This window comes from Callorhinchus milii, unplaced genomic scaffold, assembly GCF_018977255.1.
Source record: "Callorhinchus milii isolate IMCB2004 unplaced genomic scaffold, IMCB_Cmil_1.0 Scaffold1, whole genome shotgun sequence".
Taxonomy (NCBI): Eukaryota; Metazoa; Chordata; class Chondrichthyes; order Chimaeriformes; family Callorhinchidae; genus Callorhinchus; species Callorhinchus milii.
The window spans coordinates 93,457,610-93,484,980 of NW_024704742.1; the positions used below are offsets into that span (position 1 = coordinate 93,457,610).

General features: G+C 40.8%; 1 protein-coding gene across 8 annotated transcripts in view; it reads left to right on the plus strand.

The window, feature by feature from the left end:
- Positions 1-27,371, plus strand: part of LOC103182833 (dual specificity protein phosphatase CDC14C) — a 71,122-nt gene that overhangs the window by 38,959 nt on the left and 4,792 nt on the right. For 3 of the 8 annotated variants that reach the window (XM_007899985.2, XM_007899987.2, XM_042333317.1), the window contains exons 6-15: positions 5,147-5,213; positions 5,384-5,446; positions 5,578-5,665; positions 7,355-7,585; positions 8,011-8,149; positions 8,349-8,508; positions 9,543-9,649; positions 22,509-22,556; positions 23,122-23,253; positions 26,863-27,106. In XM_007899985.2, coding sequence (XP_007898176.2) covers positions 5,147-5,213; positions 5,384-5,446; positions 5,578-5,665; positions 7,355-7,585; positions 8,011-8,149; positions 8,349-8,508; positions 9,543-9,649; positions 22,509-22,556; positions 23,122-23,253; positions 26,863-27,106 — 1,279 coding nt within the window. Of the gene's footprint in view, positions 1-5,146; positions 5,214-5,383; positions 5,447-5,577; positions 5,666-7,354; positions 7,586-8,010; positions 8,150-8,348; positions 8,509-9,542; positions 9,650-17,528; positions 17,670-22,508; positions 22,557-23,121; positions 23,254-26,862; positions 27,107-27,371 lie in introns of those variants that run through there. The other 5 variants (XM_007899988.2, XM_007899989.2, XR_488355.2 and 2 more) reach the window with 4 other exon arrangements.

Here is a 27,371-nt window from a genome sequence, read left to right on the forward strand (position 1 = left end):
TATAGTGGTGAAGCAGCTGGAGTGCTATTTAGATTCTAACTTGTGAATCGCTTTATCTCCTCCAAGCCTTGGAACCTCAAGCATACTGCCCTCGCTGCACATTTTCACACCTTTTTAGATGTTACTTTTGATTTTCTCTGCTATCGCTAACCTTCCTTTAACCAAGGAGTAGAGCAGCATTTGCCTACAAAATACATGGTCACTATATTTTACGGTATATCTGGTGGAGTGCTTTGAGACGTCCTCCTGATATGAAAAGTGCTGTATCAAATTATTATTTTGTGAAAATAGTTTCTGCGGGCCACTGAAAGCAATTAACCTGACAACAACGTGGGTTGGCAGGGCTGAGTGGTTTAGCTGCTTTTGGCATGTATTTGTGTGTGTGATGAGCCTAATGGTTTAGGGGATGAACGTCTGTCTGCTCTGGATAGACATCAGGAATTAAACCTCCTGCTGTGCTCAGGGCAGACATCCACCCACTGAACACACCACAGTTGCCATTCAAGTTAGGGAGTCTCCAGGGTTCCACCTAATCTGAAATGTCATATCTTGAAAGGGTGGGTTTAGAAGTTGGAGGCAATGCGATAAATCGCATGTGAAATATGTATTTTAAATAGCTTTGCAGTGAATGTACTGTCCTCGACATCCAGAACGGCAGGGTGAAACCTTGGGCAAGTTTCCGTACTCCACACGCCTGATAATAATCCCTCAAGAAAACAAAACAGTAATAAATTGTTCATTTTCATTGTGTGTGCAATTGGCTGCCGCGTTCGCCCACAAATATACAGTCAATTCACTTTACAGTGTGTGTTCTGGGACGTCCTCCCGACGTGAAAAGCGCTGTATCAAATGCAAGGATTATTATTATTTACAGTATATTCTGTGAAGCGCTTTGAGACGTCTAGAAGACGTGAAAAGCACTATATCAAATGCAAGGATTATTATTATTATAACCACCCCGACCAGTAAAGGCATCTTATCGCTTCAGGTTCCCACAATTCACGGAGCCGTGAGAAGTTTTATTTTGAGGGTTCCAAGTCAAAAGGTGACCTGGCAATATACAGATTAATTAGCCTGCCTGCAGCCATTCATTATTAATAGAATTGATTATTGGAAGCAAAATGAAAGAAACTGTATGAGGAATAAACGACAGCCAACATAGTTTCAGGAATGGTATGTTTGTCCAACTAAAGTCACAGACTTTTTGAGGAAATGGTGTCTGAAATTGATAGTGGGAAGCCATATGACTTAGTTTGTCTAGACTACAAAATACTTTGACAGACACCCAAAACACATTTGCCTACTATTTTGACTGTAATACTTCACAGTAAAAATACTGTGTAGTGCTTTGAAACAACACAATAAGGCACTATATCAAATGCAAGGATTATTAATAGGTGTAATAATTTCTACTTGAGAGTCCCAGTTACAATCTGAGGTCATTGAATAAATAAAACGTGGATGTTAACTAGTAAACATATTCAAGGAATGAAGCAGTGGATAGTCGGAAGGGGAGCTCGGTGAAAATCGGGAAGATATTAAGTGGAGTGCCACAGCTGTTGGTGATGGGATCACCCCTGTTCTTAGTATACATAAATGACCTAGAATCACAGACTATGCGACAGGTAGTTTACTTTGTAGGTGCCATTGCACTAGCTGGAATTGTGGAATCAAGGGAGACAGCCATGATCTAAAAAGAGAACTTGTATGCATCATGGTTTATTCCTGGTGAAAGGAATTCAGTAAAGATAAATGCAAGCTGCTTGGTGTCAACCTGGCTCAGTGGGTAGCATTCTTGCCTCTGAATCACAAGTTGTGGTTTCAAGCCCCACATCTGGACTTTGAGCAATACGGTGTTGAGGGTGCGCTACATTGTCGGGCAGGCATTAAAGATCTCAAGGCACCATTCAAAAAGACAATTTCTCCCAGTATTTTGGCCAACAGTGCTCCAGATAAAATTGGTCATTTACTTCATGGCTGTTTGTGGGATATTGCTGTGGGCAGAAAGGCTAAAGTAAAGGCTCGACTGCTGATGGTGTCATGGGCAGGGTGGGGAACATAAAGCAGGGCGGTCAGGAAGAGGGCATTGGAAGGGGAGTGCAGAGGAAGCTGCCTTTACAGGTGGCTGTCCTAAACCTGCCCTGGCTCGATGTCGACACTGGATGAATAAAGTGTAAAATGTGTTCAGCATTTCCATTTTGAGCGCTTAAAAGCACAAAAGTTCACCACAAATAAAAGTATATATTTTTAAAAGAACAGTTTTTTAAAGAGAGAAAAATAAGGTTGTTGCCCAGCACCAGTAATTCAGTAGGAATGTCAGCTTAGACTATGAACTCAAGTGCTGTGGTGGAGTTTGCCCCACAGGCAGGAAGCAACAGGTGTTCCAAATAATGCCGTGTGTGTGTGTTGTGTGGGATGGGTGAACTAACAGCAGACAAAGGTCATTTCTTTCCAGTACCTATTATATTTTAAAAAAAGGTTTGCTCAATGTATCTCCGGAAAATAGAGACTTGTGAATAACACTTTGTTGGATTGATCCAGTGCAGGATAAAGCATTCTGGAGACGCTTTGAAGTACTGACCTTTATACATCTGCCAGTTCTTTATGATCCTTTTTTTTAGTAAGAAGTGTTTGCCTTTTTTTATGTCAGTTTTCTCCCCTTATTTTAAGTGTTCAAATTTTTTTAATATCCTCCAGCTCCCCTCCTTCAGTACTTAAATACCATTTCATAGACACCTTCCTGTCCTTCACACAAGTAGCCATTATTTATGTGTAAGCCATAATAGTAAGCATTTCTGTTGGAAAGTTATTCCAACCTGTAGTTGTTTTTTGAGGGGGGAGGGGTAGCAGTCAAGCACATTTCTATTCTTGCCAGATGCTCACACATGCACCTTCCAGCACGAGGCTCTGGCTGGTGATCAGGATCCTCCCACCTCCCTTCAGGAGATCCAAGGCCAATTGTAGCAATACAACTGCTGCCTGGTGATCACCAAACTCAACACTGACCTGCAATATTGTGGTCTGCCTGGTTTGTTGCTCCATTTACCCGCTAGGACATTGGGGGAGTTTGATGCAGTTTCTTTTGTTGAATAAAATAGTACATCGAAGAGGTGACAAATATGTATTTCTGTGAGGAAGAGCATGGCTGTTGGACAATGCTCAGTGGTTTGGTTTCAAAACTTAATTCGTGGAGTCCTGTAGCTCAGTGGTTAGAGCACTCGCTTTGCAAGTGAGAGACCAGAGTTCAATTCCAGGCAGGGCGAAACCTTGGGCAAGTTTCCTTACTCCACACGCCTAATAATAATCCCTCCAAAAACAAAAAACAATAATAAATTGGTCATTTTCAATCTACAACTGTTTGTGGGACATTGCTGTGCGCAGTTGGCTGCCGCGTTCGCCCACAAATATACAGTCAATTCACTTTACAGTGTGTTCTGTGAGGCGCTTTGGGACGTCCTCCCGACGTGAAAAGCGCTATATCAAATGCAAGGATTATTATTATTAATCATGGCAGTGGGTTTCCACTTGTGTCATATCTGGTTGCCCAAAATTGAGAAGAAAGGAAGTTACTTTTTTTAAAAAAAGTGCCAGAAGTGTTTTGGAGCACATAATTAAATTAAACGTTCATTAAAAAAATTGACATCCAAAATGCAAATCAGCTGATTTTTAGGAAAGTTGCAATATTGTGTACAGTTCAAATTAACTTTTTAAAATTAAGAACTTGGAGAAACATGTTTAAAGGAAACATAATTATGCTATTTGATGAGGACATTTCCTGTTCACTTTACCAATAAACGTCAAGTTTGTTTAAAAACTGCCCGATGGTGTAATAGTGACTAGAGCTTGTGGACTAGGAGCTCACTGGCTCGAATCCTGCTCTGTGCTCAGTTTTGTGGTCTCGGTCGGCGCTGCATATGTAATAATAATAATCCTTGCATTTGACATAGCGCCTTATCGGGTCTTCTAGACGTCGTAAGGCGCTTCATAGAATGTACTGTAAATACAATATAATACAAAATTATAGTTGCATATCATCGTTCACGTCAGGAGGATGTCCTCACGTGAATTGACTGTATATTTGTCGGTAAAATGTGGCAGCAAATTGCGCACAGCCGAGTCCCACAAACGGTCATGGATTAAGTGACCAAACTATTCTTTTTTTGAGGGATTATTATCCCCGGAAAGCCGATCCACCGATTGACTAACAACTGGGTTCCTACATACAGATGCATGTCGAGTAAGGAAACTTGCCCAACGTTTCACCCTGTAGGAAATTAAACTCAGGTCCTCTCGCTTGTGCTCTAACCACTGAGCTACAGACTCCACAAACTATAGGACTACATGAGGGGATACAATTAGCCCTGGTTCTCTCAGGGTTTGAGGAGGGTAAAACCAGTCAGGATAACCGATCCCTGTTCAGCACCCTCGACTGGTGATGGATGTGTGTGGCAGCCAGGCAAAGAGATGTCAACTCCATCTGCTGACACCCACTGCTAAGGGCCACATAAACAATGGCCCCAACCTTGGGCGGGATTGAGCGTAACTAACTCCTGTGGTAACGCGACACAACAAGACCAGGAGCAGAGACATGTTAGAAAAATAATTGGGCTTTAAAAATCCAAAACAAACTGCTCCCCTGAAAATGCCTTTTTTTATCAAAACAAAAAGTATTTTCATCAGAAGAATAATTCTGTGATAATCAAAAATGAAGAGTGCAAACTGGAACAAAGGGGATGGAAAATAATCATAACAAGTTAACTCCAAGTGGGTGACTAAAGTAACATTATTGACAGTATCAAAGTGGTATGAAGTGTAATAAAGCAATAACATTCTGAAGCGTAATAAAGCAATAAAAAAGCATGGACTCTGTTGATTGATTGTCTCACCCTCCTACCTCTACCGTTCCTGCCCTCCACACCTCCTGATCCCAACCCCCAGCTCGGATCTAAATCCTTGTCTGTTCAGCAGCTTAGGACGTCTTCCCAACATGAAAGGCGCTGTACAAATGTAATTTGTTGTTGGTGGTTGATTGCTTAGAACCAGCTCTCTAGAGATCAATGCAGTTATTGCCATCCCTCGTGGGTGGCTTCATGCCAAGTGCAGCATGTGTAACAGACATGTATGTACTCTTGTCATTGCGTTCCAGGGATGCTTCATTTGGCACTTGCACGTACAATCTAACAGTTCTGGACTGTTTATGCGCAGTGAGCAAGGTAAGAATCCATTCTCTACTATCATTAACTGGGATTCTGTGAATATAGTGAGTAATATGGAATGAAGAAGTCTCGTGACCGTGCACTTCATGTTTCCTCCACTGACAATTTTTTCGTCTTGTGCAATGTTCTCAATTACCAAATCAAACACATTTAAAATTTCTTCCCAGGCTTTGCAGTATGAATTCTTTGATTTCAATACATTTGATGTAGATGAATATGAACATTATGAGGTTAGTAGATTTTTCATGAATTAAGAAAGCACATTATTCAAATCATCTTCATTCTCTGCAGTATGGTTGATTGACTGAAGTACTGTAAACCGAAATACTCTTGAGCTTTTTGCTTTTTTTTGTTGTTGCAGAGAGCAGAAAATGGAGATTTTAACTGGATAATCCCAAGGAAATTCTTAGCCTTTAGTGGGCCACATCCAAAGAGCAAAATAGAAAATGGTAGGTGGTGAAATTGGTTGATATTCAGTTTAGTGAGGAGATGTGTATTTTACCTTTTGCCAGCGTGCACCTACATTTGGATTGAGATTTGTAAATAATGATTGCAGCCGTAAGACCATTGACCAAGGCTCCATTTGGCGGGGCAAAGCCCCCAGGCCATTCCTGGTACAGGCCCTTCTTCCCCCTCAGAGACGGCTCTTAAATTTTCTTTTCTGGCACGCAGATTACAACTATTACTAAAACTAGTAGAGGAGCTTTCTGAACTTGAAGAGTTTCAATAATGATGGAGTAGTAACATGGCAATTTCAAATAGAGTTCCTTAATTGATGAATCTGGAACTGCATCACACCAATTCTCAGGTTTTGGTGGACTTTTGGTTCTTTGGATACGTTTAGGTAGCCTCCTCTTGGATTCCTGAATTAAGAAATCCTGTTTGAAATTGCTGTGGTGTGCATGATTTTTTTAAAAATACTTTTTTAAATGTATACTTTGGTATTTAAATATATTTGTTCCACATCAGTTAAATGAGAAGCCAATGTACGAAGCCAAGCGAGATAAAAAATAAATTATTAGTGCTGCACTCGACTAGTGGAGTGCTACAAGGATCAGTCCTTGGGCGTCAGCTATTTACCATCTGCATCAACGATATTGATGTGGACATTGAAGTTAATTTATCTAAATTCGCGGATGACACAAAACTTGGAGGAAGTGTCAACCCAGAGGACGACATTAAAAAAATGCAGCGAAACATAGATAGGATAGGTGATTAGGCAGGTAGGTGGCAGATGAAGTATAATGTAGGGAAGTGCAAAGTCATCCACCTTGGTAGCAAAAATAGTAGAGCGGGTTATTTTTTAGAAGGGGAGAGATTGGAATATGTTAGCTTCCAGAGGGACTTGGGTGTCCTTGTACACCAATCACAGTAAGTTAGTCTGCAGGGGCAGCAGCAATTAGGAAGGCGAACGGTATGTTAGTATTCATTATGAAAGGATTAGAGTATAAGAGTAGGGAAGTCTTGCTGCAACTGTATAGGGCTGTGAGACTGTGAGACCACACCTGGAATACTGTGTCCAGTTTTGGTCTCCTTATTTAAGGAAGGATATACTTGACTTGGAGGGGGTGCAGTGTAGATTTACTCGGTTAGTACCAGGGATGAAGGGGATGAGTTACGAGGATAGGTTGACCAATTTGGGCCTATATTCTCTAGAATATAGAAGAATTAGAGGGGATCTTATAGAAACCTATAAGATCATCAAAGGGCATGATAGAGTAGATAGTGGGAGATTGTTTCCCCTGGTTGGAGAAACTAAAACCAGGGGTCACAACATTAAAATCAGAGGCAGCCCTTTCGCACTGAGTTGAGGAAGAACTTCTTCACTCAAAGGGTGGCGAATGTATGGAACTCACTACCCCAAAGGGCTGTTGACGTTCAGTCCTTGAACATATTCAAGACTGAGATAGATAGATTTCTTATTGCAAAAGGGATTAAGGGATATGGGGATAAGGCAGAGTTATGTTATTAGTTGGAGTTAGATTAGAAGATCAGCCACGATTGAATGGCGGGGCAGGCTCGAAGGGCTGAATGGCCTACTCCTGCTCCTACATGTTATGTTATGTGCACTGCAAATCAAGCGCCTTCTTTGTTAACTCCTGGAAATTAAGTTGAGTCCTTTTGATTCATTCAACCAGGTTACCCCCTGCACGCCCCAGAGGCCTACTTTCAATACTTCCGAAAGCACACTATCACCACGATTATTCGCTTAAACAAGAAAATGTACGATGCCAAACGGTTCACAGACGCTCGCTTTGAGCACTACGATCTCTTCTTTGTGGATGGAAGCACGCCCAATGATGCCATCGTGAAAAAGTTCTTGAACATCAGTGAAAATGCGGAAGGAGTCATTGCCATACACTGTAAAGGTATTCTCTTCAGGTGTATGTGGAAGAGTTGAAAAAACCCGCAAATGGCGTTAGCATTGGTTGTGATGGGACACCATAGGTTGCTTTTCATCAGGGTTTCCCATATACACCATGCGGACAACTCACAAGACCATGGCCCTGGCGTCAATGTGACATGCAGGAGTTTGCGTGCAAACACGTATCTTTCGTGGCACCAACTTTCAAATAAATAAATAAATCCTTACATTTGATAATGGAGGCCTTTCATGTCAGGAGGACGTCTCAAAGCACTTCACAGGATTTACAGTAAATTGTGGCAACTGTATATTTTGTAGATGAACAAGGCAGCCAATTTGTGGACAGCAGTGTATTGCAAACTGCTGTGAGGCTGTGAAAATATTTTGGTTTAGAAGGAAAATGACTTCGTTCTTTTTGCAATGTTACAGCCGGTCTTGGCCGAACGGGCACTTTAATAGCCTGTTATATCATGAAGCACTACAAGCTGACAGCAGCAGAGGCCATTGCCTGGATCAGAATCTGTAGGCCAGGGTCTGTAATAGGACCTCAACAGCACTTTTTGGAAGAGTGAGTATTATAATTTTCCTACTTTCCAGATGCGAAAATATTTATTTAAAAAAACCTGCTTTAAATACACTTACTCAAGTGTACTTGTGGCTTTCTAATTGTACAATCATGGCCTTTAATGCATGTGCTCAATTTTCCAACCTCTACTTCCAACAGCAGTGTTATTTATGCGCTTACATTTTATTGTTGTGTTGAGCAGGAAACAAGCTAGTATGTGGGCACAAGGCGATCTTTTCCGTGCCAAGCTAAAGGAACAGCAGAATGGAAAGGACAAGGTTGGGGTTACAAGGATTCTGTCAGGGGTTGATGATATTTCCATTAATGATAATAAGACAAATGACAAACCAGAAAATCACATGGTAAGCGATCACTTGATATCCTTAATTCATCCAAAATCATATCATCCAATACTCAGATGTTGCTAATCTGGTTCAATTTCATTACATAGAGTACTGCTCTGCGATTAACACCCGACAACAGCCTCCTACACTATTTACGCTGCACCATCGAGCTTGTAGGAAGCTAGAGGTCTCTCATTGTGCCTTGCAAAATGTGATTGAAATTGTTATAGATAAGTTTATTGGTTTTGTCAAATAATCTGAGCACAGATGCACATTTTGAATGTTTTTTCCGTAAAATGGTCTATTATTGTTATTTATGATTATTATTAATATTTTAATATATTATTTAATCATAATTAAATGCTGTGTGCAATTGGCAGCCACGTCTCACCCACAAATATACAGTCAATATACTTTAGAGTATATTCTGTGAAGCGCTTTGAGACGTCTAGAAGATGTGAAGAGCGCTATATCAAATACAAGGATTATTATAAGAAGAATAACATTCATGCATTTGATATAGCATCTTTCACATCGGGAAGACTTCTCAAAGTACTTCAGATGATTTGCTGTGAAATGCAGTGACCGTATTTTGTAGGCAAACACAGCACATATTTTGCACATGGCACTGCCCCACAAATAGCTAAGCAGTGAATGACAGCTTTTATTTGGAGGATTGTTGGCCAGGGCCCCGAGAGAAATTCACTTCTCATTCACAATACCTCAACACAAAGATGGCACCGTTGACATTGCACTCCACCCCCAGCAATGCATTGGAGTGTTAGCTGAGATTATCTGAGTTTATAGACTAGACTGACATTCCAGTGCATTGCTGGGATAGTTCTGTATTGAGGTGTCATTCCTTGGATGAGAAGTTAAACTGAAGTCTCTTCAGATGGATGTTAAAGATCCTGTGGCTCTTTTTGAAAAGAGACAGTAGTTTGTGGCTGCTTCAGACTTGTATGTATATTTGGTGTGATCCTCTGTAGGTGATCCAGTATATTTCACAGTATGTCTGTATGTTCTAATCAGTTTCTTTTCTTCACCCTCAGTATAATGATGATCACTATCCTAATAAAAACGAGATGACCCAAGGAGATAAACTTCGAGCCTTGAAGAGCAAAAGACAAGCTAGAGCCGCGACTACCGGTTCAATTAAGTGAGTAACGCTGCGAAACCTTAACAAAAACTATACTTTTTTTAAAAAAAGCTGTATGTTATTTGTGGTGAACGTTTGTTCTTTTAAACACACAAAATGGAAATGCTGAGGAGCTGAACACATTTTCCACTTTATTCACCGTCGAGCCAGGGCACGTTAAGGACAGTCACCTGTAAAGACAGCTTTCTCTGCGCTCCCCTTCCAATACAACAACAACAACAACTTGCATTTATATAGTACCCTTCACGCAGGGTTTGGTCCCGGAGCGCTTGACATTGGCGGAGTCTGACAATGAGGGAGCGGGGGTGACTGTAAGCATGATCAAAAAGGAAGGTCTTTAGATGGGATTTGAAGGTGGGGAGGGAGGGGCAAAGTGGAGGGATTGAGGGAGATAGTTCCAGAGTTGCAGAGCATAGTGGCTGAAGGCATGGCCACCAAACAGGAAGCCAGAGCCAGCCTAGCGGAGGCAGCGGAAGTATATTTGGATTTCATCCGCATTCATGTGGAATGTAACCCCATGTTTGTGGATGACATCGCCAAGAGGGAGCATGGAGATGAGGAAAAGAAGTGGGACCTGGAATGGAGCCCCGGGGGAGGGCGGATGGAGAAATGATTTGCCGAGATGTATTGTTGGCGGTTTGTTAAGTAGGATTCAACCCATGCGAGTGCATTCCCACTAAGGTGGATGAGGGAGGAGAGGCAGTGGAGCAAGATGGCGAGATTGACTGTGTCGAATATGGCGAAGAGATCCACGAAGATGAGGAGGCAGATGGAGCCCTGGTCACAGATAGAGGGAATGTCGTTTGTGACTTTGACAAGTGCTGTCTCTGTGCTGTGGGTTGGGTGAAAACCAGACTGGAGGGGTTTGAGTGGAGGGAGGGGTGTGAGCAAAGTTAATTTGCAACGAGGCGTTCCAAGACTTTGGCCAGGAAGGCCAGGCTCCAGTCTGATTGTGGATCAGGCCCAGAGCAGGGAAATAAATAATTTCAGTCTCCATTATGCTACCTGCACTGAGTTTCCTCTTCCCCTTCCTCACTGAGATGACAAATTGCGCTAACCACAGCTGACATTGCTGCATTAACCACAGAACTTGCACAACGCCATTTCTGTGAAAGGAAATATGAAATGTTAATGATAATCTTCAGGTATTTTCTTTGTCTTCGATGCTGTCGATAAGTAGGAACCAAAGCCCCCGCCCCCCTCGCTTGTGTGTTAATATAGCAATACATAATACATACTAGAACTGATTGCGTTGGGTTTTGAGTGACTGTTTTGGGATTAGTTAGTCCTCGGATTCCCAGAGTGGCTTGCTGTGTCACAGTGGCATTGGATAAGCTTGAGTAAGCACTGAAGGTCTGACATGAATTTATTCTAACAGTTGCAAGAACCATTTGGATAACATGAAATATGCAAGTCCCAGACACCTCAGGTGTAATTTGTTGTTTTTTTTCTTGATTGAATGGTTTCTGTGAGGGAGAAGCTAAAGTGATCTCCCTCGCAACTGTCCTGCTGGCTATAGTTTCATGAGCACTGAGTGTACTCAGCCGTGCTTTTTATTTGTGAGTTCTTGATGGTAAGCGTTAGTATGTTTGACCATGGTAGTTTGCTGTGGGTAACATAGTGGAGCCTGATCCTATCCTCACCCAGCATCTACAAACACACTTCTCCAAGCAGCATGACCAGAGCAGGTTCCCCACATCCCCAAGATTTGATTTGCTGCCCAAGCTAAGATCCGTACAGACCTGCTGTCACAGACCAGGGATTAAGCATGGGCCTGTGTGACTTTTGTTGCTGGCTAAAAAANTAAACCTCACCCAGCAATCGGCTGAGCAGCGCTGTTGTTTTGAATCGGGATTCCAAAATGGCCATGGGGATAGAAAAAGTGGATGTCGGGAAAACGGCAGTGCAAAGCTTTCCTTAGGATGTCAAGTCAAGCCTCCTGCAGTGAACTCCACATACTGAGCTCTGAGACCTGAGCTTTGACCTGACATCTCCTCCGGGCTGAGGTTTGCCAGTAGACGTTGGGCAATGACAAAAAAGTAAAATGGACATGGCCAGAATTATTTTTCAAACTCAGCTCTTGAGATTCATTTACAATTAATCCCTTTCTCTAAGCATCAGTACGAGTTGCCATTCTTGCTTAAAATATGTGGTGTTTTTCCCTTATCGCGCGCCACATCCTTCCCCTATCACGCACCATATCGGCCCCCTTCCTCCTCTCAGTGAGATGCTTGAGTACATTAACAGGAGAAATAGGCGTATTTAATGGTGCAGCATTCAACCAAAATAGCACTTTACATTTTATTTGAGTGGGTGAACAGGTGGAGAAAAGATTTATAGCTTGATTTGCAATAAATGCTTTGGACGCCATACAGAATTGAACCGAAGTTTGGAGACGCTGCTGGCCAGCAAACAATGTGGTTGCTAAGGTGTGGTTCAACTATGGGAATAAACAACCTTAATCTGCAGACTGTGTGTGTGTGTGTGTTTCAAAAGTATCCAATTATTCTGAAGATTTTGGCACTGGAATTTCTAGTTATGGTGATGTCAGTGTGTGACTTCCAAGTTCTTTCTGCTCTTTCCAAGTTCCAGCTATTCAAAGTGCTCTTTATCTGTTCTCCCCCGCGGTGACGTTGCTGCCTTTAAGAAGGCAGCCAGTAGACCATTGAGAGGCAGGACTGGTGCAGTGACCAGTGAGGCTCAGCAGTTGATCAACAGTGGCTGCTGTCATGAAGCTTGGAGTGAAATCAGGTGTTTGTTTTTGTCTTGCTCACCATTTCCATCCCAGCTGAAAACATACTTTCTGTCTGTTTGTTCATGTCTTGTGGTCTTGGTTCTGTGAATCCCAACAAACATACACAGAGGTACTCTTATCTTTTCACTTGGTCCTTTCCTGCACCTTCTCTCTGAGCGAGAACTTCTCCATAGTTAATGTTTCTATGATTATAGTCTCTGCATTAATAACACTGCGAGGATTTGCTCCATACGGGGGCTGCTCCATACGGCATTCCCATTGAAGCCCTTGCGGAGTACATTCTCATTGATGATGGGGGATTCTAGATTCTGAGGAAACTTGTTTTAAATGAATAATACTCTATATTGATAGTTCATAATCCTACCAGACACATTTTATAAATATGTGTGTGTAATATATATAATGTATATATAATATATATGGAAGTTTAGTTTACATTTTTAAAATGAAATGCTCTAGGCTTAAGCAGATGAGGAAAATCAGTGCTAAGGAATGACATTTTTAAGTTTAGTCTAAGAAGAGTACTTTCCTGCTGTTCCATAATAACTGACTGGTAAAGTTTGAGTGCACCCATTAGTTTAGTGTCATTTGGAGATTGAATAGAGACTGTTATTTTTCAATTCTTGGTTAATTTCAAGACTATCAGAACTTTTTCTTGTTTTAAATTAAATTTCTATGAGTGAGATACATCCTTAGCATTAGCAATCCAAAATCTATGTTCCAGAGGAGTGAAAGTGTAATTAGTATATGTTGTCCATTCACTCCTCCCCAAACTAAAGGATAGTGTAGATCATTCACAGAGGTGAAAGGGGAGTGTATATCACTCACTCGCAGAAGTGAAAGACAGAATGTATGCATCACTTATTCAATCTTCCCAGAGGTAATGTTCAATTATAAATGGTTGAGGTTTAAATTGCGCATGTTTAAAACTTGCATGTTTCGCAATGCAGATGAACTTTGAGATAATCCTGTGCTTGAAATATTCACCTTCATTATGAAAGTGTTTAAATCTACCATAAACTTATTTTTCTAAATGTGTATTTATGCTATGTTCTATGCCTTTATTTTGGCTGCCATTGATTTCTGTGTTTGTTTGCGAAGATCTGACTCATGAGCATGTAAATAATGTGTTCTGCAACTGATAGATTTCAGTTTGAATCACATGAACCTGTAATACAAAGGAAAAAATGTATGTTTTAATAAAGAAATCAAATAACCATGTATTAAAAGAAGCAAAAATGGTTTGTATAATGATAAACTGTGGTGTTGTACTGTATGTTGGCCTGCAAGTAACTATGTATCCCAGATATTCAAAAATCAATATTTAATATTGAAATTCTCAGTTTGCATTCCCCCAACCCAACAATCTCTACCTGTGAATTACTCTGGGCCCCCAAAACTCTCCTTACGTGAGGAGAGGAGTCTGGCCATGGCCTCCCCTGTGACTGGACAACTAGTGATGCATTTCAGTGAAGTGAGCCAAACCGAACCAAACTCTCTTGACTGTCTATTATCCAGTGAACTGACCAGCTGTGCCTGGGATTCTGACCTGCAGCTCTGATGGCTCGTGCTGGATTGTGCCTTTTTTGACCTCCGAAAAATAGATGTGTTAGTAATTTACATGTATTGATGTGAATTAGCTATCTGCAGCTTTAGGTGTTAATTGGAATTTTTTTAAAACCTACTTTATACTTAGAAGTACGGGATTCTCCCCCCCCCCCCCCCCCACCACACACACACACACTTTATTTTTGTTTCCATGTGTTTTGAGCGATATTATGAATTTGAGAAAGCAAAGTGAATGTGAAAAATGTAATGCCACTTTGGGAAGTAATTCAGCTAAATTTATGAAATCCGTTGCCCACACTACTTGAATCTCATGATGCAGATATAATTTGTTCTACAGTATGAGGAGAAAACCGTATTTCTTACTCTGTCTTCCTACAAGAACTTCGTACTGTGCTTGCTTCAAGTGACAATCCCCCACTCTACTGTTATAAGACCTTGCTCTGCACCTTTCCTGTAAGTCTGCTTTCTCCTTCCACCAGGAAAAAAANGTTTAGTATATATCGGGCTTTTATATTGGATGTAATTATCTATCAAAAGCCTTTTTTCGCTCACAAAGTGTTGTAGTGACTTTTTCAGTTAAATTGCTTTTTGTAAAGATTCATAATCTTGCACAAAGTCACTGATACTTTAATCAATCAGCCTTTTGCAGCTTGGTTGGTGTCTAATCATTAACATGTCCATTAAGGTAACACTTGTTACTATCTATACGGGGTGTGGTTTGGTTGGTACCTGAAACATTGAGGTTTGACTTGGTTTTCTGCCGAGTTTTGGTATTTGTTTATTGGGTGTAGATTGGTTGGTACCTATCCTTCGAGGTTTTAGCTTGGTTGCTTCCTGTCAAAAGATAGCATCAACTGCCAGTCAGTTCTAGTGCCCTTGATTCCTGTGATACCTTTCTTACTCCATTGTTGGATTTTATTAAGCATAAAGGTTTGATGCAACTTACTTGTTGGCCATAACTATATTGAAGCTAGATTGCTGCAGATCTAGAGAGATCTTCAGTTCCAATTTTGCAGAAGTGCTCTTTTTTTTAGTCACCAAGTAAGCAGTGTTTCCAGCAATGCCAAAAGGAAGGTACAGACTGAGCCACGTTCTGCATTGAGTTGTATAGTTGTGGGCACATAATTGGGTCCTACAATAAAACACCTATCCTAACAACAAAAATAAGATTACATTTGTATAGCGCCTCTCACGTCGGGAGGATGTCCCATGGCGCTGGACAGTGTTTTCAGCATTTCAGACCTGAGCTGGGGTCAGGGAGGAAGAAGGGAGTGGGTATATAATATATAAGGGAGTAACATAGCTTCATAGCCAAACATAGTGGTTGAGTAATATGACTTTCCCTAAAGTATTGTCAGAAACAAAGTTGTAACAATGTAGGTGGACAACAGTATTACTAAGATTTGATAAATCAATAAAGCAGGTTGGAGCTCAGTCCCCAGTGCTTTGCTTCAACATCATATAAACTTGGCATGGATATCAAGGCAATTCACAGGAATTGAGCTGTGTTGCAATTGCAAAACAAAGCAGTGGATTCCATCAACAGCGACCAGGTTTTGGGCATCTATTTAGAAAGAGGAACTGGTTTTCAGCGGGTGGGCCCCAGTGATCAGCCATGTGGACACTTCTCATATAGAGGCTGTTGGAATTTTGTTGGAGGTTCCTACAGGACACTGGCTCTTGTCTGGGGTGATTTCTGCACATGTGTTCCCATGTTCAATCTGAATGGTTATGTTGCTGAATCTCGTTTCATTTAATGTGTTAAAGGATTCCATCTCATATTGTCTAGTTTTATGGTCTGCAAATTCTCTCTGAATTCCGTTTGTGTCAGTAAATCTTGGTGTTGATGTTTGGCTCACCTCACATTTGTAATAATCCTTGCATTTGGTGTAGTGCCTTTCAAGTCAGGAGAATGTCCCAAAGCACTCTACATGATTTACAGTAAGTGTAGTGACTGTATTGTGCAGGCAAATGTGGCATCTATGGCACACAGCAATGTCCCACAAACAGCCATGAAATGATTGACCAATTTTATTGTGGGGATTGTTGGCTAGGACACAGGGAGAAACTTCCTTCTTTACTTCAATAGTGTCGTGGAATCTTTAACATCCACCTGAACAGGCAGGTGGCACCTCGGTTTACCATCTCATCCAAAGGATGACACTTCTGACAATGCAAACCCCTTCGCCCACCCCCCCAGCACTGCACTGTAGTGTCCGCTTAGCACTTGGAGTATGTGGGCTCACGTCCTGACATGGGGCTTCAACCCACAATCTTCTGACTCAGAAGTGAGAGTGCTACCATTGAACCATGCTGACACATATACATGACACATTTCTTTTATTGCTGAGAAATTTAATTAAGTCTGTTACTAAACCAGATTAGGAAGTAGACTCTCTCTGGCTATGTTGCTCCCTCTGGAGGTTGGGATTACTGAGTTTGCTCAGTGAACTCTTGGTCAACATGTAGAAGGTTCTCCTTGAGGACTGAGACTATTGTCTGGAGCAGCTTATGTGCTTTTGCTTTGCTCTTTAGGAATCCAGAACCTTTAAAATTAGAGCTAAGCTGTTGAAAGGGGGTTCACAAAAATGTTCTTGATAAGAGGTTTGTAAGAATATGGAATGGATTGCTTCAGATGTGCCAGAGATATAGAGTTCATTGACTATTTCAAGATGTAGATAAATAGTTTGTAAGTAGGGGTATTAGATGTGGAGAAAAGATGGGAAGATTGAATTAAAGGAATTAATAGTGGAGCTTCACAGGCTAAATGGCCTATTTTGTTCCAGTATTTCTATTTATGAAGTTTGGGTAAATGCGCAAGAACACTATCTTAAGTATGGCCTTGTTAATTTCTTCAAATTAAGTCAAAACTTTTTATTTCAAAGCCCTCCATGACTTTGCTCCTTCCTTCCTCTGTGACCCACTAACTCGATACCGACCTGCCACTCCCTCCATTCAGCGGGCTCTGGCCTGCTCCATGTCCCCCATTCTACCCATCTTAAAACCCTCATCCTCCAACCCCTACCCTCCCCGCCTCCACCCCTCATGATCCCAACCCCCTGCTCGGGTCTAAATCCTTGACTGTTCAGCACCTTGGGATGTGAAAGGTGCTATACAAATGTAATTTGTTGTTGGTGTTGTTATTTGACCTGGTGTAGTTTTGAGTTGTATATTTCCACCCTCTCACTGTTGCTTGGGATATTGGTGCTATTCCCTCAAGCTAAGCTCTCATATACTGCAGAGTGGAGGAAGGTCACCTGTACTAAACAATGTGCAGCATTTAGCCCCTCACATTTCCTCCTGTGGAATGATGGATAATCCTCTTTGTATGTGGAGATTGAAATTAAAGGAATGAACACAAATATACAAAAGGTAATCTAAGATTTTGTACTGTGCTATAGATATGAATGAGTCTTTAGATGTTTGCATGGCACCTTGCTTGCATTGTTGTTCCAAAAAATAGCTTTGCAGGAGTTACTTTGCCAATGTGCATTTTAGCTCAAATGTTCTGCTCTTCCATTTGCATTTTTTTGTTCATCTTTTTTCCTCTTCTAGATGGCTCCTAGCTATGCTGGTCTCTACACTGTGTAGCATTGTCATCTGGTGGATGGTTTGTGCCTACCCTTCTCCCATCCTGCTAATCTGTCTAGATGGGTTAGGAAACTAGTAACCTTCAGGACCCGGGCAGGTAGCGCTGTAAGTGTGCCACTTCCATTTCTTTTTCAAACACTACTCACTCGGCTGTGCATTGCACTTTCCAAATCTCTGTCAGTGCATGCTTTACTAATAACTTCTACTGGCTATTTCTTAAAATCAAAAGGGAGGGGTACACCACAAATGATTTTCTTTAATTTGTGATGCTTTTAAAGACCTATTGTTTATTGTATAATCAGTGTTTAAAATGGCTTTTTAATCAAGCTTCTCTCACGGAAAATAACTTTTTTCATGATGGGGATTGAGTGAAGATGCAACTAACATTAAAATTTTGCATTGAATTTCGGAATGTGCATGTTTTTTTCTGTTTCCATTCCCCATCCTAACCTGGTCATCCTGCATCCCACAAACTGTGTAGATATACAATGCTTTTACATTTAATGTTACCCATCGCTGCTTTTTTCCGTCATAACGGTTGTTCCCTTGTAACTTGGGCTTTTTTCGTTAAATTGTGCTTAGCTGCATGACAAAGCTGGGGAGGGGGTAGTAATTCCACATGACTTCAGATCCAGCATTGATTTTTTTTAATGTAACAAATGCAACTCGATCAATTGGCTGCTGAAACACAGACAGGTCTCAGCGTAAAGTTAAGCATGAGGCCAGCTAAAGCTTTTAAAAATAGCTTTGGAACTGAGTGTTAGCATGCATGACTGTTTCTAAGCCTGTTACTTAATAACTTGTGCTGGGCAGACCCAATTCACAGAGCGCACTTCTTGTTTGTCTGTAATACTCCTATTCTTTTTTAGGTATCTGTGTTTGGATGTGGCACCCTTACTGAGTACACCATATGTATCCGGATTTGATTTTAAATGAAGCCGGTTGTTTGTGTGTTTCTGTTTTGCTGCTGATTTTATGAGGGTTGTTCGTGTTTCTGTTTGTGAGGAAGCAGTGGTATTTGGGGAAAGTGAATGTAAATTAGGTTAAAGTTAGGAGGCATAAGCCATGTGATTGAAGATTGTGTGGGCAAAACCGAGAAAGGAAGCATATGCCATAATAACATGAAATTACTTTCTGTGTTTCTTACCCTACAGTGTTCTGACCTGGATGGCCATTGCAGTATACAGATATATACCCTACCTTAATCATTTAAAAATATATACAGCAATGTCTTGGTTTCTTAATCAAACCCACTTCTGGTTAGCAACTCCCACTTGCATCCCAGTGTAAAATGCCTCCTTCCTCACGGATGGCATATTGCTTCCCCAAATGTTTATTGGAACTGGTTTCAAATGTAGCCCAGAGAGCTGGGAGGAAATTCTCTTCTGTCTGTTGACTGTGAGGGACCCGTGTGAAATTCCCCCTGGCTGTCTCAACCCAGTTCTAATTCGAACATGGGCTCGCAGCATAAAACTGCTCTAAAATTGGTAATATTTAACTTGGGAGCCCTTGTTTTTGCTGGTGTGGGGAGTGTACAGCATGGAGGTTTTTCTTAGGCTGGAGTAGAGGCAGCTTTACTTTATATCTAATTCTGCTAAACTGAGCTAGGAACACTTATTGCCCAAAATGGGAATGTGCTCCATTTCCCAGCATCAGTGTCCTTTATATTAATGAGCACAACCTTTACCGTTTTCCTAATAATAATATTCCTTGTGTTTGTTATAGCGCCTTTCATATCAGGAGGACAGCCTGTAGCCCTTCACATGATGTATTGTAAAGTGCAGTGACTGTTTTGTGGGTGAATGCATCGGCTAATTTTGCATACAGCAATGTCTAACAAACATCCATGTAGTGATTGACCAGTTTTCTTAAGAAAAGATTAATTTAAAAAAATCCTATTGGGATAATGTTCAAGGCTATAGTTTATGCTTCACTCTACACAGGCATTGCCTAAGAATGTGCTACAAGAGTGTAATGTGCTCAAGGATTACTTCGTAATACAAAGTAATCCTTGAGCACATTACACTTTTGCAGCACATTCTTAGGCAATGCCTGTGTACAATTATGATGGTGAATGTTGCCGCAGTCTGTGTAGTGTGATTTCAATGTACAACTTGGTTCTTGCACAGTCATACTCTCCAGTGGATTTTCTCTCCATCATTCCAGTTCCATTGCTGGTTGCCAGAAACAGAATTTGATCTTCCTCCTTTTTCCCATGAGACAAATGCTGAAAATGGTAAACTAGTCAAACTTCTGCAAAGAACCTTGTAGTGCTACAGTGTGATGCAGACCTTCAGATCAGTTGCCACTTGGGATACAATTCCATTCTGCTACCCTGCACGCTGCTTCAGTATTCTGTATATATCCTTTCCATAATGATAAGAAAAACATTGTTATCCTTAAATGACGAATGTGGGAGGGAGTCGAATGCTTTCACTTGCTATTTGTTTTTGACTTAAGGCCCTAAAGTAATTTAGCTTCACTCTCTTGGTTGACAGGGTACCTTATACAAGCATTCAGGTTTTTCTTCCACCCTACTCTAATTATCTCCCCCCTTTTCCTAATGGCCTGGCTTCATGCTTCCCTGCACGCTGTTCAATATTCAGTATAGTTGATCAGGCACCTGCTGCTTCCAGTGTTCACTCAATTAACTATTCTAGATGTGTGAGTCTGAACATTAAGCGGCAGCAGACGATTCACCTGTTGAGGGCATTTCAGCCAAGGCTGATTCATTTGTCACCTGCGGGCGCTGTGTGTGTGTGTGTATTGCTCACTGTCCTGAAGGGGGAAACAAGAGAGCTATCGGTTGTGCCTGATGTTTTCACCACCGGAGTTCAAGGACACTGAGTCTTATATGCATATTGAGGCACATGTGCATTGTGCATACTGTGACTGACAGTGGAGCCCAAGACACAGTTGGAATGTCAGAGGTATTGCAAGTGTCAAACTGCTGGTAACTGTTTGTGCTTCACACTGACCCACAGCAACTCTGCTCCCACTGGAGGTAGATGATAACAAATTATATTTGTATAGCGCCTTTCACACTGGGAGGACGTCCCTAGGCGCTGGGCAGTCAGGGGGTGGGATCAGGGAGAGTGGAGGACAGGGAGGGTAAGGGTAAGAGGGTGACCAAAGGCTCAGTGAAAGAGGAGGGTCTTGAGATGGCCCTTGAAGGAGGCAAGGGAGGGAGCAATGCAAAGGGACTGTGGGATGGAGTTCCAAAGGGTGGGGTCAGAAAGGCTGAGGCTCAACTGCCAATGGTGGGGTGAGGGACATGGAGCAGGCCAGATGGAGCCCACTGAGCAGAGGGAGCGGACAGGACTATATGAAGCTAGCAGGCCACAGAGGTAGGGAAGAGATCACATTAACAGGGAGTTCCTGCCAGTTGGCCCCACACAATCCAATATTTGGAAACTGTCTGTAACCCCAGTTGTAAATGCTGTGTTTCTGATCAGACTATGTTTAAGCTAAACGGGAGCTTTATTGAGTGAATCTTGATGTAATGTTTCACACCACCATTTGTCCTTGCCTTGCCAGTTTTGCTGAGATTATTTTGTTTTCAGAAATTATATTTGTGTAATGATAAGGGAGTGTACCTCTTGCAATGTTTTTGTCTCAGTGAATTCTTAAACTATTTACTATTATTAGGCATAGTGGCTGCTTTAATCTGATTACCAGTTACTAACACTAGATGGAATGGCTACTTAAACCTCATACTGCTGTAGTGACTGCTTTAGTCAAGTTCTACCACTGGGTGTAGTTGAAGCTTCAGTTACTATTGGGTGTAGTGGCTGCTTTAACTGGGTACTATGAAAGTAGACCATTTATTTATTTTCAGTGAATGTTAAATGCAAGGAACTCCAGGTAGCTTTTTAGCTGTCTGGCTTCACTTCATTTCAGAATCCTTCTAGTTTCTTCAGCCTTGCAATATTCTTTATCACTTTTAAGCCCTTTGCAACAGAAAAAGGGGAGTAGGCCATTTGGTCCATCTAGCCTTCTCTGCCATTTTATTAATTCATGAAAGCTTTAAAACTTGCTAATCCATTGCATAGAATTATACACCACACCACAGAAGGAAGTCATTCGTGTCTGTGCCGGCTCTTTGAAAAGAGCTATCCAAATCAAATTCCCCTGTCTTCTCAACATCCTGCTATTAACTGAAGCAGAGATCAGACCTGTAGGTTTATTTGGGTCTCTTGGATGGGAACCATGCAGAGCCTTCGAAGATCTATAGTTAACTGTGCTGCTTCCAAAATGGGTTTTGTATAAACCTGTGTATAGTTGGTCTTTTGCCACTTAAGAATAACCTAGTGTGCTGTTTGTCATTTGTGGTTGCTGTGTGTGTAGTGTCCCATAGATTTTGGATTATGTGTGTTCTTGGGGATACTACTGTTTTGTAAATATTGAATTTAATGTGTGTTTTAACTTGCAAGGCATACTTTTAAGATGTTAGGTGTGTTTAGAGTGGGCAGATTAATTTGAGTAATTTGGAACGTGATTATCCTGTTTTGCTAATGTGATTTATTTCTGGCCTTGTGGATTTTTAACCATCATTTGTTAAAATCTATTTTGTTTTCTCTCTTTAACTGCCACCGTCAAATCCCAAACTTAGTCACACTCTTGTCTCTCGATTTTTATCTTTCAACCAAATATTTGCTGAGATTAGCCCTTGGTTTCTTTATGTAACAGAAATTCCTCCGAGCCAGAACCTGTGAGACAACTTTCTTTTGGAACTTACAAATGCGCAGAATTATGGGAAAATCTGAAATTCAGAAGCCAGCGTTTATCACGTTGCTTTACTTCACCCCTTTTCAGACTTTTATCAATTCTAAAATTAGAGGTTTGATTTCTCATTGTATCAAGCTGCACATTCTCTGATCAGAAATGTACTTGCCTAATAAGTGCTAAAGTGTTGCCCACTAAATCTCGCATTATTTGTTGTAGGTTGGAAGAAAACAAAATACACACTAGATCATCATCCCAGGCGGTTAGGTAGGTGTCTGCCCTTTTGTCATGGAGCATTATTGTTTATAATAGTGAACAGTACATGATTTATTGTGTTGCAAAGTATCCTTTTGAGTCAAGCTGACGCTATTAAACAGTGGATTGGCTTCAGATGTTAGGTCCCAGGGTTAAAGCCTGGGACCTAGGTTGTGTATTTGAGGACCTATGAGTCCTTGGACTTGTATCCCAGTAATGCACTCCGTGAAAATGCACAAGATGGTAGGAAGCCATTTGGCCGTTTTTTTGTGTGACAATCAACTCCTGGAAGGGCAATCTCACAATTGATTTACATTGTAAGTTGCATAAAGATTTTACTTGATACAGTAATTGCCTCCATGAACTAAAGCAATTCAAAAATACCACATGAGTTGTGTCCATTAAACATGATCTTTGTGTTGGGTAATCAATTTAATTTTTGATTCTTTTTAGACTGGAATAGCATAAAATCTGATTATTTGTTAATGTAAAGCTTCTCAGTCTGTGATCATTTTAAATGTGAGTTTTTCTGTTTTATGCTCCTTTTCAACTGCAAATCAATGTACTTAAACCCCAGTAGGATAATCCTGGAGTCCAGTGCACAGAGCGCCAAGACCTCTCTTAAGCCATCTGCTGTTCCTGGCGTGGGTCTGACAGGCAGTACCAAGAGGACAACAAGGTCCATGGCAGCCAACAGTAGTTTAAGGAGGTAAGTTGCAATCACAAATTATACCCCTCCATTGTTTAAAAGGCAGCCTGATCTATTCCAGCCTTTAACATTGACTGGCTGGGATAGCCGTCATTGTGAACTTTTTAGACAATCAAATACTTTCCTTTTTTACAAAAAAACCCTCAAATGGCTATTCTTCATCATTTTGACTCTAATGATTGAAGACTTGAAAAGCAGTCTCCTCCTCCCCCTCAGGTTTTCTTGGTTAATCTGGAAAGACTGGGCGAGTATGGGAAGAGTAAACCAGAACTTACTGAATTCTATGAAAGAAATGGTTGACCCCATGCAGTGTTAAACTTAATAAGCTGGCTCTAGTCTTGCACACTGAATGGAATAAGCTACACTGTTACAAAGGCCTGAAATTCCACTGAGTATTAGCCTGGAATTAAAATTGTCTTAAAATTTAAGGTTCTGCAGAATTGTGGAAGTTTCTTTGTAAGAAGATTGTAAGATAACATTTTTATTAAAAGAACTTCTGAATTTCAGATTTTCGCACAATTCTGCACATTTGTAAGTTCGAAAAGAAAATGTTCTCACAGGTTCTGGCTGGGAGGAATTTCTGGCCTCTGATCTGATAAATTGGGTTTTAAAAATGTCATTATTTGCAACGAGATTGTTAAATATTGAGTCCTGCTGGTAACCAAATATGCATCATACACTAACTCCACTCCAATGTACACGTAAGTAGTTTACAGAGCAGAGTTCTACTATCTCAATTCACAGAGGAGAGGCCAGGGTGATGTATATCCGGTTACCGGCAAGATTCAGCATTTACAAAATCTTTTGCAATTCATATTGGTGAATACCTCCTTTTAAACCCCACTGAGAACATTTTAGAAACCTGATGGGAACAAAGGCTACAATGCTGCAGTTGCTGCTGATCAGCATCAAATTCCTGCTAAATTTTATGCAGCTGAACAAGCTTATCCTATTTTCAATAAGAGGGTGTTCATTAATTGATGTCTACTGTAATGCAAGGCTTTGATATGTATCTGAAACTATATGAAACATTGCTTCCTACAGATTGCTTGAAACAACCTACTCTGATCAAAATCTATAGCAAATGCATGTTATGTAGATTTATATATTTAAGAATGTTAATTCATTTTATGGGACCTTGTTTGAAATCCTTACTCTGCTAGATCAGAACGAGAAGTCTGCATTTACAGGCAGGAGTAGAGATGTACTTATACTTAATTGCTTGGTTGCAAAAGCACAACAGCTAGCAGCTTAATTGGCAATTTCCCAAATTGTACAACCGAAGACCTTTGCAAAAACTGAGACTGTAAATCCAGTGTTGTGGATTGTGGAGTAATGTTCTCATAGCATCCTTATTAAAAACTTACATGGGGGTGGAAAATGACGATCGGAGCATTTTATCCTTTACATTTTAGTGCAACAAAGTGTGTGCTTTTTGCACTTTTGTTTTTTTTAAAAAAAAACTGCACTGGAGTATGTGAATTCTAAACTGAATAGTGTGTACACATTCAGTATGGAGTTGTCAGAATATTAGGGTTCTGGGAGGAAAGGTAACAAATCTCTAACCTCTTATGATATTTTTATATAACATACTTCTGGATTAGAATGCAAATATCTTGACAATCCAATAATAGAACTATACTAATTTGAGTATTTTCCTCTCCCCTGCCCCGAAAAAAAATCTTACCTTTCCTTCTCTTCAGAAGTCAGTCAAATATGCCTCGCCCGAGTGGCTGTTTGTCATGTGTGAGTCTAGATGGTGGTGATGTTTAATGTTGGGGTGTATCACAGCCAAAGTGAATCCATATATCACTTGATGTTCACCCCACACATTTTCCATCAGGAACAAACACCATGAGGGAGTGGTGGAGAAGAGAGTGGAGCTCGATTTGCCCTCTTAATGTAAAATGGGTGTCGATATTTAGTATAGCCAGGAAGGTGTGAGCAAAGCCGTTAGATATAACGGGTCTGCAGGAACCAGTTTGAATGAAAATGAGTAAGAATTGGGAAAAGTTGATGGTAGATGGCAGCTATGTGACCGATCATTGGACTTATCTGTTATAACATTATGCCTTTGCAACGGATATTTGGTACAGTAAAGATGTCAGCAGTTCCGAGTATGTTACTATGCACTGTGATTTTTTTNCTGGACTGCCATTAGATGAGACCTTATACCATTAGTTATCTTCATTTCAGTGTGTGTGCGTGCCTTTAACATTCCTTTATATACTGGGCAGTCCTGAGGCACGCAAGTATACAGCATTTACTTGGTGCCTGCAGTCAGAAATGTGAAAAGCATTCAAGTGTATCCATTTCGGAAAAGCAAAGGGCAGTCAAGGCCAACAGAGGTTATTCTATGAGGCTTGACAGATATTGACGAAGAATACCAAAGTCTACTTACATAAAACTATCATTTGAGGAAAGGAATAGATTTACTTGGAATTCAATTGTCCACTCTCTGAGCGAATCATGGCATTTTCTTCAAATTAGTATCTATTAATCTGGATGGCTTCTTTCTCCCAGCCCCTACACTTCCCGCATCTTTTCCCAAATTTTCCACTACTATCTTATCTATAAGCTGTACCCGTCATCAGTAGCAGGGAAAACTATTGCTTGATTTCACTTGCGGGTGTGTGTGTATGTGTATATATATATATATATATGATGTGTATATATAATAAAAGATACTCTAAGCTTTTACAACTACTTTTCAAAAAGAAGCAAAGAAAGGGTAAAATACAAATGAAACATGAAAAAGGCTGATTATATTTGTTAATTCTCATTTGGTTTTGATGGGTTGAAGGATGAGAGTAGCTGCTGAGAGTGGCATTAGCCAAGATTGGATAAGCATCCGATAAAAGTCCATGTCTACAGCAGAGGTGGCAGAAAGTTGATACGATCGTAATGAACCTTTAAGGCATAAATGGGCCATATTCCAGTAGGTTGTGTGTTTTTTCTGCAATTTGGACTGCAGTCTATTCCCTTGAACACATCAGCTAAATAGAAGTGTAAACTGGGCATTTCTTTTCACTGAGATTTTTGTGAAACTAATGGTTGAATAGGAGATAAAATATATATAATTCTTGCATTTGATGCATAGATGCGTCCTTCCAGGGAGAGAGCGGCATTCCATTCCCACAATCTATCTCTAGACTTCCCATGTGCATGCAAATCTCAGCTTGGTTTGGATACTCTTAAGCACGATGATGGGTTTCTGCATATGTCAAACTCCTTGGTGACCCCAAAAAGGGAATAGGTGACAATGGGGACTAAACTGCGGGATTCCTTAATAAGGACTTTTGAATCGTGCAAACGGGAAGCCCTTAAATAATGGATGGTCCGTCACAATAGAGAGGTTCCTCATCAAGGAAGCTACTTAGAAATCCTGCATTTTACACCCAAATAAATAATGCACTTTTATCATTTTACTGATCTGTCCTTTTAAATACCTGCAGTTATGATGCTAACACGTGTGAAGTTTTTCACAAAAAGTTAATGGAATTGAGGGAAGCTAATGTGGCAGTAATGTATAAAACACAGAAAGGTGTATTTATTTTGTTGAGGTGAAAGCTGACCTGTCTTACGATTGTTTTTCCCTTTGACATACAGCCACCCCCTAAACCCTAGGCTAGCCAGTTCACTGGGCAACTTGCATGCATTGACTAGTGACAAGGACGCAGCCCAGACGAGTGATGCAAACTCAGGTGCTAGAGCCCAGAGTTATTCTGTCACCCAGCTGAATAACTCAAACGTTATAAACAACAACAGCCACTCCTCCTCACGAAGAAGGGCTGCAGATAACGGCACCAGCGTCAGTCCGTATGCAGTACGGAATTTAAGCCACTCTCATCCAGTAAGTGCCAACCTCTCATCTCGATCCGTATCCCACTTTGAATCAATTCAGAACCACATTTGAGTTTGGAAATTGCTTTAAATGGTAAATGGTGTGCCTCTAATGGTAACTTTGGGAGGGGGGAGGGGGACACAATTAATCTACTACTTGACTGGATTTAAATGAAGGATTTACACAATTCATTATGGTATAATGCACAACCACAATGTCCTCGCTGATCAATGCTAAATAAATGCTTTTAATTTCTGAAGAGTGGATATCGCCT